General features: G+C 41.1%; 1 protein-coding gene across 1 annotated transcript in view; it reads right to left on the bottom strand.

Moving 5' to 3' along the window:
• CYBC1 (cytochrome b-245 chaperone 1) overlaps positions 1 to 12,632 on the bottom strand; it is a 46,409-nt gene that overhangs the window by 20,656 nt on the left and 13,121 nt on the right. Inside the window, exons 2-3 of the mRNA XM_085858311.1 lie at positions 11,083 to 11,152; positions 1,198 to 1,274 (exon numbers count right to left, since the gene is read on the bottom strand). Of these exons, the coding sequence (XP_085714437.1) occupies positions 1,198 to 1,254 (57 nt within the window). The 5' untranslated portion in view covers positions 1,255 to 1,274; positions 11,083 to 11,152. The remainder of the gene's footprint in view (positions 1 to 1,197; positions 1,275 to 11,082; positions 11,153 to 12,632) is intronic.

The following is a 12,632-nucleotide window of genomic DNA, read 5'->3' as shown; positions in this document are numbered from 1 at the left end:
TTCCAAATTTTTCCCATTTTCGTAAGATGCAAATTATATCATGCTGAATCACCCAGAAACGCTTTCCGTCGATCTAAATGGGGGAATCTATTTATTATGTACGCATTTTTGGGGTGAAATTGAGAGAATGAAGGATGAGTGGGGGGGGGGGAGAGGGGAGATAGAAGTAAAAGGGGAGAGAGTGGGAGTTCCAAAGAATGGGGGGGGGAGTCTTCAGAGCATGCAGGGGTGAGGGGTGTCGGGATGGAGCAGGAGCAAGGTCAAAATTCACCAAGTGAGCAAAATTAACCAGTAGATGGGCACCATAACATGTGGGTAAAGCATGGATTCTATACTTGAAGGTGGAGCATTTTGGATAAATTTGGCAAAACTTTTATCTCGTCTCAACACCACCCTTAATTAGTATGTAGTGAATGTGACATTCTGTCCACTTATAAGAATACATCCATTGAATTAAGATTATTCTTTCGATCAAATCCAGGGTTGGAGTGCTCCAAATATGCCAATAGTTTTTTTTTGCCAAAACTTTTACATTACAGGGGAACAGGGAAATGAAAAGCTCGAATTGTGGCGGAAGGATGTGCGTCATTAATGGAGGAAGTTATTTTCATATCATATGTAATAATACCGATAAGATGAAATGTTGTTAAATTCGGCCTTGGAACTTTGATCACTTCTTGTATAACGAGCTTGGACTGTATGTTTCAGAAAACATATGACAATTACATAGAGCTGGTTTTGTTTTTATTACTGAAACGAATTACAATTCTTTTGGCAAAATATGTCTCTAGCCTTATTAGTTTTAAAATCTGCAGGACATGTGTTTTAAATTATTATAAAACGCATCTGGAACGACTGATCAGCTGATGAATGCTTGAGCATCAAGCTCAGTGAGACAACACAGGTGATGAGAAAAAGAGAGAGGAAATACACCACGAACTTCAAACGGAATTACTTATGGTTTGATCTTACTCCAGGCCCTTCTCACCGAACGTCTTTTACACTCTCTCGTCTAATGATGTGGCAAATGTTGAAAAAAAAAAACCCCTCGTTTCCCACTTTTCTTTCTGAAACGTACCCAATAAATGTGACCACAATATTATTCAGCCATGATTGCTTGACCAAGAAAAACTCTACACCAAGCCTCTCTCTTCCCCCTCCCCCATGTATTTATTTCCGATCACTTTTCCAATTCACCTTTGATTTGCTTTGATCTTTTCTTCTATGTTTCAAACGAACTGTCTGGAATATCATGCGTGATCTCAGCTGGTCATCTGGGAATAGAGAAAGAATGGGAAGTTATGTATGAGTTATACATATGTATATGAGTTATGTATGAGTTATTAGTCAACATTTATATTTTGTTACCTCCACCTCCGAAAGTGGGTGGAGGTTATGTTTTCATCTCTGGCTGTCTGTCTGTCTGTGAGCAAGATATCTCAAAAAGTTATGGATAGATTCAGACTAAATTTTGTGGAGAGGTTGGGTGTCACAAGGACGAAATGATTGGATTTTGGTGAAGATCTGGATCCGAATACCAGAATTTGGAAAGCGATTCTTTACCATTGAGAGATTTGTTTTTTGTATAGATTGTCGAGGCTCGTATAAGAGCTAAGATAGGGCCGAAAACGATATATAGCACAATGTCTCAAAAAGTTGCATTCAAATGAAACTTGGTGGATGAGTTGGGTAGTTTACAAGAACAGGCCAATTAGATTTTGGAGGTCCATATCTAGATCTGGTGTATCAGTGGAATACAATATGTAAACTGTTCAGCATGGCAGAGGTATGGGCTCTACCAAGTGCTGGTCTAGTTACCCTCACAAAAGGAAAGGGTATTGTGTTTGTGTCCATTTATTTGTTTGTTGGGTAGTCAATCTATCTACCCTTATTGTCGGGTTTTCCGTCGTTATGTCTGTCTGTTGGGTAGTCGATCTATCTACCCTTATTGTCAGGTTTTCCGTCGTTATGTCTGTTGGGTAGTTGATCTATCTACCCTTATTGTCAGGTTTTCCATCGTTATGTCTGTCTGTTTGTCTGTCCAGACCAGTACTCCGTTAATCGTAGGCCGATTTTGATGAAACTCTGGTGGTAGGTTCATACCATGACCTAGTTGTGCACGTTTGAGAACCGTTGCTATGGACCCTTCGGTTGCCGAGCAACGGGCCTTTGAAATTTTCAAAAAAATTAAAATATCAAAATTCAAAAATCAAACTATGATCGTTTGTGGGCAACACATTCAGCCTCCTTGACAAAAAAAATTCAGCCCACTCCCATGAAAACTGTGGGAGAAGATAGACTTTGAATGAACCCTGGTCAAAAAAAAATTAAAAAACGAAGTTCGTTATATCTCAGAGACTATGAGTCAGACATACATGAAACTGGTATGGTAGGTTCATGGTATGTCCTAGTTATGTGTGAGAAAGAACCGTTGCTATGGACGTTTTTGTTGGCTAGTAACGGCTGAAAAACGACTAAATTCGACTTGATCGACTACCCATGTCTGCCTACCGGCTTGTTTGTCTGTTTGTTTGTTTGTCCGCACAGAACTTTAGTATTTTTCTCCGCAACCGCTTGTCGGATTGAGACAAAATTTTCACATTGGTGCGATGACTCATGTAGAATGTCTTAATGATAATTATTGGTCATGACGTCATTGGTCACGTGGTGTGGCAGCGATGTTGGAAAAACAAAAAAAAACTTTGGACCTCTGTACCTGAAACCGCACCAAGGAAAAAATTGAAACTTGGCACATGGCAAGTACTCCTCATGGGGAATGGGAGTGATTTTTTTTACGATGTCATAGGTGCCTTCATTATGACGTCATAATTGCATATGTAGATTGCTACATCCGATCAGTATGAAAATTTTTGAGGGTCATCTGGGATAAAATGGTCCACAAAATTTTTGATGATGTCATCGGTGAAGTTATTCGGCAGCGATATTGTTTTTTGTTTTTTTAAACCTTCAAAAATCTTCTGATTTTACTGCCAGCATTTATAATGCCAGCATCACTGCCAGCATTTATAAAGTGGCAGTTCTAATTATGTCTTTTATTAATTACGTAACACATCAGTACACAAACACCAAACAAAATACACCGCACAAAATACACCACACAAAATACACCACACAAAACGCCACAAACACCACACAACACACCGCACAAACAAGTCCTAGCAAGGGTCTTCAATCTCTGATTGCTCTTATTCTTGTTAGTTATGTATTAGTTATTAGTCCACATTATTTTGTTAATTACCTTCTAGTTTTTATTCTAAATTGTTATCATGATAGTAATTATATATTAGTAATTATATATTAGTTATGTTAATTCTGTATTAGTCCACATTACTGTATTAGAATCACATTAGTGATTCTGGATTTTGGGAGTTTTACCAAAAGGGGTTGATGGGTGGATCGCTACATGAAGTGATTCTGGATTTTGGGAGCTTCACCAGAAGGTGTTGATGGTGGATTTCGAAAAATTAAAATTGTTCAGACATAATACATTAATTTGCTTGTATCATGACAGAATCATCTGCGAAATCAAGGTCAGAGATCTTGACATTCCCAAACGATGCACCACAGCTTGATCTCTCTAACATCCTACCCAGAATCCAGTCCATACAAGTGTGGAAAAGTTTCGGGGCCAGTACACCCCTGAGAAACTCCAGTAACAAATGGAAATAAGTCGGAGATTGGAACCTTCACATCTCACAGCACTCTCAGTACCAGAGTATCGTTCAGAAATCAGATGGATCCGTTTTGGTGGCACCCCACGAAGACCAAGAATTCTCCAGAGGGCATCCCGATTCACTGAATCAAACACTTTACAGAGATCAACATAGGCTGCAAGCAGCCCCTGCTGAAACTCTTGAATACGTTCGGTGAGGACCCGGACAGCAAGGATACGGTCAATTGTTGACCGCTGTGATGTAAAGCCTGATTGCTGTGGGTGATGGTGCTCAAACAGATGGTGGCGAACCCTATAAAGAATTATCTGAGCAAATACCTTGCCCGGCACTGAGAACAGCGTCACCCTTCGGGAGGTGTTGCCGTCCTGGCGATCACCCTTCCCTTTGCAGAGAGGGACAACAAGGTCCCTCTTCCAGTCAGTTGGGATGATGCCTGTGCTCCAAACAGAGCACATAACTGCATGCAACGACATGAGTACAGCATTTCCACCATTCTTGAGAAATTCATCATGGATGCCACAGAATCCAGGAGCTTTACCCTCATATCAACCGAATCACTGCAGCCTGTGTTTCCACAAATGAAGGCGGATCACAGTTGATTGGTGGGTTAGCAATAGGGATAGTAATACCCCTAACATCCAACTCAACAACTGATGTGTCAACCTGGCACAGCTGCTCAAAGTAACCGACCCAGCCGGCCTTCATTTCAGACTCCTCTGTTAAGAGTTCACCACCCTTAGCTCCAATTTAAGTACACTGAGTGACGGGCTTGGAAGAACGCAATGCACAAATTCCTCTGTAAGCAAGACGAGAATAACTTGACCACAGGTGATGCTCTACCCCTTCACAGATTCCTCGAGCATAGGCCTCCTTGTCTGCCCTCAACACACACACAGTTTTATGCCTCATCTCCCTGAACACCTCAGCTATGCCATTAAGCTGGCCCAGAGACTCTGGTCAATGGTGTCCAGTGTCCCTTGGGAGATGAAGTTCTTCTTCACCTGACGGTGGGTTCCAAGACATCCACCATCAACATCAAGGATGGTGGTCTTGAAGGCACTCCACAACTCTTCAGGATTCCCCGAAACACCCAGACCCCCCAAATCCCCACTCGGTCTGTTTGCAAATTCCTCAGATACCCTCTGATCCTTGAGCTTGCCAACATCCAGCCTCTGCTTGGATGGTACCATTCTCCTGTATTTAAAGGCGCTGTCACACCTTGACGTTTTAGCCAGTAATGGCAACGTATAAAAATGTATGTAAAACATTGGCGTACGCTGAAGTATTGAGGTTTTATTCATACGCTGAAGTTTTGGTCGTATTCATAACGTGTTGGTCGTATGCATAACATATGAGTAACGGGCACAGAATGTTTCGTTGTCTTATAGATAAATTATACCAATGAATGCTTAGCCTGTTGTCGGCGTTCACAACCTATGCCCAACGATAGTTTAACTTAGGCATAGCGCGCTGCACGTATCGCCGACGAACTCGTGGCGTAGCCTGTTAAAAACCTGCCGCACGCCGATTTAAATCATAACCGCCTGAAAATTGGAAGTGTCAACATCGCGGTCACACCTTGACGATTTAGCCAGCGTATGCCGACTTATGAAAAATGTGTGTAAAACGCTGGCACACGTCGAATACGGTATGGGTAAGTTGTGTATACGTTAGGAGCATGATGAAAAACAATGAAGTACGCTCTCATACTCCGTGGTACGTCTAGTACGTCGTGAAATTTCAAGCATGCTGAAAATTTTACGACATACTCGACGTATGGCTCACAAGTTCCGCATACGCTGGCATAAGTTCTCTACACGCTCCGCGATCGTTGTCACACGTCGGACACACGTTACTTGTAAGTTACTCATAAGTCGAAACGCGTCGAGGTAATGTTTCACATACCCGAAACTTAATTTTAACCTATGAGTAACGTGCTTTGAACCTATGTGTAACGTGTCTCCAACGCACATTGTCGTATGTAGACAAATTTGATTGACGTCTTCCGGACGACCACAGAACTTACTGAACATGTTTCGAACCAACATCTACCGTATAATGGCGTATTGGCAGCGTTTAGGGGAATTGGTAACTACAAATGGGCTTCACAGGAGGAACCCGTCAGTGTTCCAGACTCCATGTTGAGTAGATGTCAATGTCAGTAGTATCAGTAGTAGTAGTATTAGTAGTATTAGGTGAGTGTGTCAGTAGTAGTCGTAGTAGTAGTAGTCGCAGTAGTAGGTGAGCGTGATGGGGAGGGTGTGGGTGATGATGGATCCTCGTTGCGTCCACGAATAGGAGACTACTTTGCACCATTGTTCGATGTTCTTTTCGGCTAATTTTTTTTTCTCGTTCCCACAATGAACTATTTTTTTGTTTCAGTTTTTAAAGTATTCAAAACGACTTGGACAAATGCATAATGTACCAGTATTGAACACAGAACGCTTCGATAACTAAAACATAAGTTATACCAACGATTGATTAGCGTGTTTTAGGTGTCCACAACCTATGCCCAACGATAGTCTAACGTATGCATAGCGTGGCAGCGTATCGTCGACGATTACGTGAGGTTTTCTATTCATAGGCTGCAACTTCACTTTTAATAAATGGCTGTCACTCGCCTATTGTTTTTGGATGCTGGTGCTCGGCAATTGAAATAGTTTCCATTGAACAAGTTAAATCGCTTCCACAGCACTGCAGTCACGGCACCAACAGCAGCAGGCTCAGTGCCAGCCTCATGCCAGGCTCAAGAGGATCCCTGTAGAAGGTGTACTGCTTGGTTATCCTTGGACCCACTCTGGCTAGCAGCTCGTCGAACATCGCTGGGGGCATTCGCAGGAAGTTGATGAAGGATGCATGGTCCTCGTTCCGGAGTTCCACCATGAGCTGGTCATATATGCCGTAATTGGGTCACCTCCTGATCCATAGTCTGACCCAGTTCCTTCTCCTCCATTGACGTCCTCTTCTCCCGGCTCTATTGGCACGCAATTGGTGCAGTGTCAACTCTATGAGGTCATGTTGATGTTGGAGGACAGGTAGGTATTGTCGTCTCAGCCTTGTCGTATCCTCCATCTCTCGGAATGACATGGACATGTACTCACCACGAAGTCTAAAAAAAAGACGGGTTCCTCCTGCAAAGCCCCTTTTATCTACCAATTCCCCTAATCGCTGCCAATACGCCATTATACGGTATCTATAAGTTAGAAACACGTTCAGTAAGTTCTGTGGTCGTCCTGAAGACGTCAAATACGTCTACATACGTATTTGTGCGTAGGACATGCTTTACAAATAACTCCCAAGCACGTTACTCATAGGTTATAAATATGTCACGGGTACCCTAAACATTACTTTGACGTGTTTCGACGTTTGAGGAACTTTCAAGTAACGTGTTGTGAAGTGTGAATAACGTTCGTGTAGCGTGCTTACAAAACGTTACTCATAGGTTAGAAATAAGTTTCGGGTATGCTAAACATTACCTCGACGTGTTTCGACTTATGAGTAACTTACAAGTAACGTGTGTCAACAATCACATAACGTGCCTACAATTATATAACGTGCCTATAGCCAGCGTAGCGGAACGTGTGAGTCATACGCCGGCATACGTCGTAAAATTTCAAGCATGCAAAAATTCGAGGACAACCCAAAAGTACAAGTTTAAAGCCAGCGTACTACGACGTATGGCAGTGTTTTTCAGCGTGCTCTTAACGTATACAAAACGTACCCATAACGTATTCGACGTGTGCCAGCGTTTTAGACAAATTTATCATAAATCGGCATATGCTGGCTAAATCGTCAAGGTGTGACAGCGGCTTAATCTGCAACTTCACAGTTGCTCCAACAATCCTGTGGTATTGAGGAAGTGAGCACTCTGGTAGAATCTGCAGTTCTGGATCATCCTCCAGTGACCATCAACAAGTACATGGTCAATCTCCTTTGCCACACCATCAGTGTTGGAATACCAAGTTCAGCGATGAGCCTGCAGGTGCTAAAACCATGAATCAGCCACCCAAGGTCCACAACTTCTTGCAAAGTCAAGGAACTTGGTGCTATTTTGGTTCACAGAATGCCAGAACCAGGGGGACCCACACATGTTTCATAACCATCTCTATCAGTTCCAGTCAATGCATTGAAATCCCCGAAGACGAGAAGAGTATCTTGCCTGGGGCACTGACCAACCACAGACTTGAACACGGCATAGAACGCCCCATTCACGGTGAGATGACTCGCCTCAGTCGGAGCATATACAGAGACCAGGGAAACGACACCCAAGGGGTGACAAATCCTCAGTCTCATAATACATTTGTTGACTGGTGTTACCTTAATTATCATTGGAGATAGCATATTGAACACAGCTGCAGCAACTCCTTGGGTGTGTTAACCATCAGAGCGACCTGATCAGTAGTAGGTGTAACCACCCGTCATGATCTCACCACTATCTGGTCTCCGAACCTCAGAGAGTGCTGCAATATTGATGGTCAAACGCTGGAGCTCAGATGATAGCAGAGACAGGTGATCATCCTCTATTGGACTGATGTCATTCCAGGCACCCACCTGAAGGGACCACCTCAGGTTAACCCAAGGAGACTGCCATCTAGTGGATGACACGTCAGTACCACCCCGCCACACAAAACTGCAACCCGTCCCAGAAAGGTTACCCCATGCGTTTCCTCCTATTATCAAAGAATGGGGATCCCGAAGGCTTTGCCCCAATCCCGTCATCCAGTGAGCTGCCCTGTGAAGGGCAGCAGCACAGGAGGTACTCCCACAGAGTGGGTTTTCAGTTTTATTTGCATTTTTATGTGTTTGTAGAATGAAGTGTTTTACAGTAGCTGGAGTGCAAATCCTGCCACCAACCTCCAAGAAAATGGTAACGCAACTGCAGAAGGACGTCGGCAGACACAGTTCAGCACCAGATATGGATGGCCTTTGACTGGCAAGGAGCTCCTCTGCCCTATGAGCAAGTCTGGATGCAATCCACCCAGAACTGTAGGAGTAGCGTGACAAACAAATAAACACACAAACATACAAACAAACACCAGTCCGTGAATTATAGTTGGGATGTATTAGTCCACTTTGTTATTTTGTTAGTTATGCATTAGTCACCAGACTGGTGTAATGATTAGAGCATCCTGAGTTTGGGAGGATGGTTGTTCAAACCCTGTCTGAATCATACCAAAGAAATTTAAAATGGAATGTGCTGCTTCCTTGTCTGATGCTCAGCATTTAAAATGATAGAGGATGAATAAACAATGCTGGGCAGGCAATTGGGCACTGGGCAGGCAAATGGGCAAACCATCCAGGATAACCCTTGCCAAGAAATGGCTTCAGCAGCACCAATACTCTGAAAAGAGTATGGGACATTAAATCAAATATATGTATTCGTTATTCGTCCACATTGTTGTTTATATATTTATTATTTTGTAAGTGCACGCACTGCAGATTTATGGGGGTATTTTCATTCACAAATGTTAAGTTTATTCATAGGTTTCATAGCTTAGTGTCACTTTATCCTGCCATTTGGTACAGTCCCAGCAGAGGGTGCTGCATTTAGGAACTCTCCCTCAAAGGACCTCAATCTGACTCACTGGCTGTCACATCTGCAATTGTGTGGATGTGAAGTACTGTATATCGTAATATCTTTTGTAAGATACATATTGAACCTCGTGCTATATTATAGAAATTATATTTTGCTAAATATAGGGTATGTGTGTTTAAATATATGAATGCAGTGGATATTGTTTGTTCATTTTCATGTAACTCTTTATCTAGCTACCAATTATCACATTACATTATCTGAATAGTTGTTAATGACATGTCTCTCCATGCACGTTTTTTGATGACAAGTCTTATTGCTTCCACCACCACCACATCTCATTCTTTGGCAATCTCGACATCATCTCCTTTGGCCAAGATTCTGGTCACCTCTTGTTCTGGTATCGTGTATCTGCTATTCTCTCAAAATAAGTTGTAAAACCATTATTTATCCTCAGCAACAGGTGACCAAAATATGTCGAGTAGTCTGTTTAAAAATTTCTATTTTTCTTTCCATCGTTCTACAGAACCCCTACATTCGTGACTTGATCTGTGAGAACAACAAATGTTTCACCATTGTATTCACCTGGAGAGCAACATCCTGAATACCTCGGTGCATCTTATCACAACCACAACCGCACACTTCTGAACCATATGTCATTATGCACAGCACCAGCACAGCACCAGCACAGCACCAGACATTTCCAGATCAAGCACAACACCAGACATTTCCTTGAAATTGATAAACTCTTTGAGTTCCAAAATTTATCAAACTGGTCATTGCACCTTGAGCGGTAGTTGCCATCCTCAAGACGTCTCCTTTGCAAATGAAATTATTTTTGGTTTGTACAACGTTTAAAAAAAAAAAAAAAAAAAAAAAATATATATATATATATATATATATATATATATATATATATATATATATATATATATATATATATATATATATATATATATATATATATATATATACAAATATGAAATTGCAGTGCTTTTCAAGGATTTGTGCACTTGTAAAAATATATATATTTTTTAATCCAGGAACGTTTGCAAAGCCTCCATTCTATTGAATTATCTATCTGTGCATAATACCTGCACCATGGGCCATTTAACCCATTTGAGGAAACAAGCTCCATGGTATCAATTCCACAAATAGAATTATTAACAAGTACAGTGGGAACGAAGGAAATGAGAGTAAACCTTGCACATTGGAGCCGTAAGAAGCCGAGAAAATCGCTCACGTGACCCTGCAAGTATGTACACACAAGGTGGGGGAACTGTCGGTCGCGACTGTCAAGCAATATACCTCAACCTGCAAATGCAGCACATGGTGCAACGTTGCACATATACTACATCTACAAAGAACTCGACCTGGACAAAGGTACCCCAGTGTTCCAGGTGGGTAAGAGCCAAGGGTCTGTGAGCTCCTCACATGGGCCCTCGCCCTTGGGTTTACATAATATATTTCTTGTAAGAGCTTCAATATTTTTGGAAGTGTGGCATGTTTTGTTTTTTTTATTCAATTTTTAAACCACCCTGCTTCCCTTTTTGGCAATTTGTGCACAAACATATTTTTTAATTGTTTCATCACTCAATTGGCCTTCACCAAAACTTGTGTTGTGCTCTGCTGTGGGAAGTCATTGAACTGACTGTCTCGAGTACTTGTATTTGATTGTGAGTGCAAATTCGACCTCCTGTATTGTTAGCAAATCACAAGTTTGTCTGGAAATTAGGCTGAGTGACCCTTCAGTAAAACCCCCACATTGTTTTAAGCTCCTTGAACCATTGAATGCATTATTATATGGAAGCCCCTCAGTGATAAAATGCATCATGATATGGAAATATAACTGACCTGGCTGCAGAAGATGAGTTGCCTTGTCAAAGTCAACAAAAAATATTTTAAAACGCCATTGGCAATTGATCTAAAAAGCAGAAAGATGTTGTGTACAGCACGGTATGTACTTGCGAAATCCAAATAAAGAATAGCTTCTCTTGAAACAGTAATTTGGAAATTTCGAAAATTTGACCTATTAAGTGTTGTACATGATTCAAAGTTATGCATAACAAATTTAGTTGATAAATTTCTAACTGCAGCGTAATGAGTGCTCTACATATTTCAGATGGCCTTGACCTTTGACTAATTTTGACAAATTTTACTCACATACAGTGTACTACACGTATGTACAAATAAGCTGTGAACTTTTTAATTTGACACATTGAAAAATTATTGAGGAATAGCAATAATGCAATTACAAAAAGTTCCATTTGATGATAATAGGATGAAATTATTGCCATGGAAACCATTGACATGTCAAAACGGCTACATCAATCGTTCTGATTTTTGAACCAATTCAGTGATCGAATATGCAAATTCTGTTCAAATTCCAAGTTAAGTGGATCAAAATTGACGATTTTATGAGACATTGACCTTTGCCTTTTGATCTCAAAAACCGGCTTCAAGCTTTTGACTATCTCTACCAGGTTGTTAAGATTCATGAAGTCGAATTGCAGTGAAGTTAATGAAGTAGAATTCATGAAACTCTACCGGTGTAGAATTGTGATCTGAAGGTGATGGATACACAGAAAAAACAAACAAACAGATGGACAGAATAACAGACCAGACCAACAACATACTTGTGAATGTTAAATTTTGCAAATAACAAAAATATATACACAACTCAATCTATCCAGCAACAGCCAACATCTCAGGCAATGTGTATATATCATATATATATATATATATATATATATATATATATATATATATATATATATATATATATATATATATATATATAGGGTGTCCCAAAAAATGTACTCACTCTTTAAATGATAATAAATGTGTTGTTTGTTGACTTAGAAACAAGATTAATGGATAAATGCATGTTTACAAATGTTCAAACTGACGACCATCACGTTCCAAACACAGCCGAGAATGTGGACCAATGGATTCAACAGCGTTACGAATCATTTAATTTGTAACTGCAAGACATTGTCTTTCAATTTCCTCTTTCAGCTCATCGACTGTTGCTGGTTTTGAGCCGTAAACCTTATCTTTGAGATATCCCCATAAAAAGAAGTCCTTGGAGTGAGGTCTGGGGAATGCACAGGGAATTCAACACTACCTCTTCGCCCAATCCATCTGTTCGGAAAAGTTGCTTCGAGATAGGCCCTTACATCACGGTGGTAGTGGGGAGGTGCTCCATCTTGCTGAAAGTAAATCTCTTCGTCACCAAATATCTCTTCGACACGTGGACCGACAGATTCTTGCAGCAAGTTTAAGTAAACATCCGCAGTGACAGTTTGGTCAAAAAATAATGGACCTAGGATGCCCAATGCTGATATCCCACACCACACTGTAACCCCTGATAAGTTTAAATGGTGTTCCATAGTAACATGCGG

The sequence above is a fragment of the Eptatretus burgeri genome, chromosome 15 (assembly GCF_056783735.1).
Source record: "Eptatretus burgeri isolate ZD-2024b chromosome 15, Ebu_testis_v1, whole genome shotgun sequence".
Classification (NCBI taxonomy): domain Eukaryota; kingdom Metazoa; phylum Chordata; class Myxini; order Myxiniformes; family Myxinidae; genus Eptatretus; species Eptatretus burgeri.
This window is presented reverse-complemented; position numbering and strand designations above follow the sequence as displayed.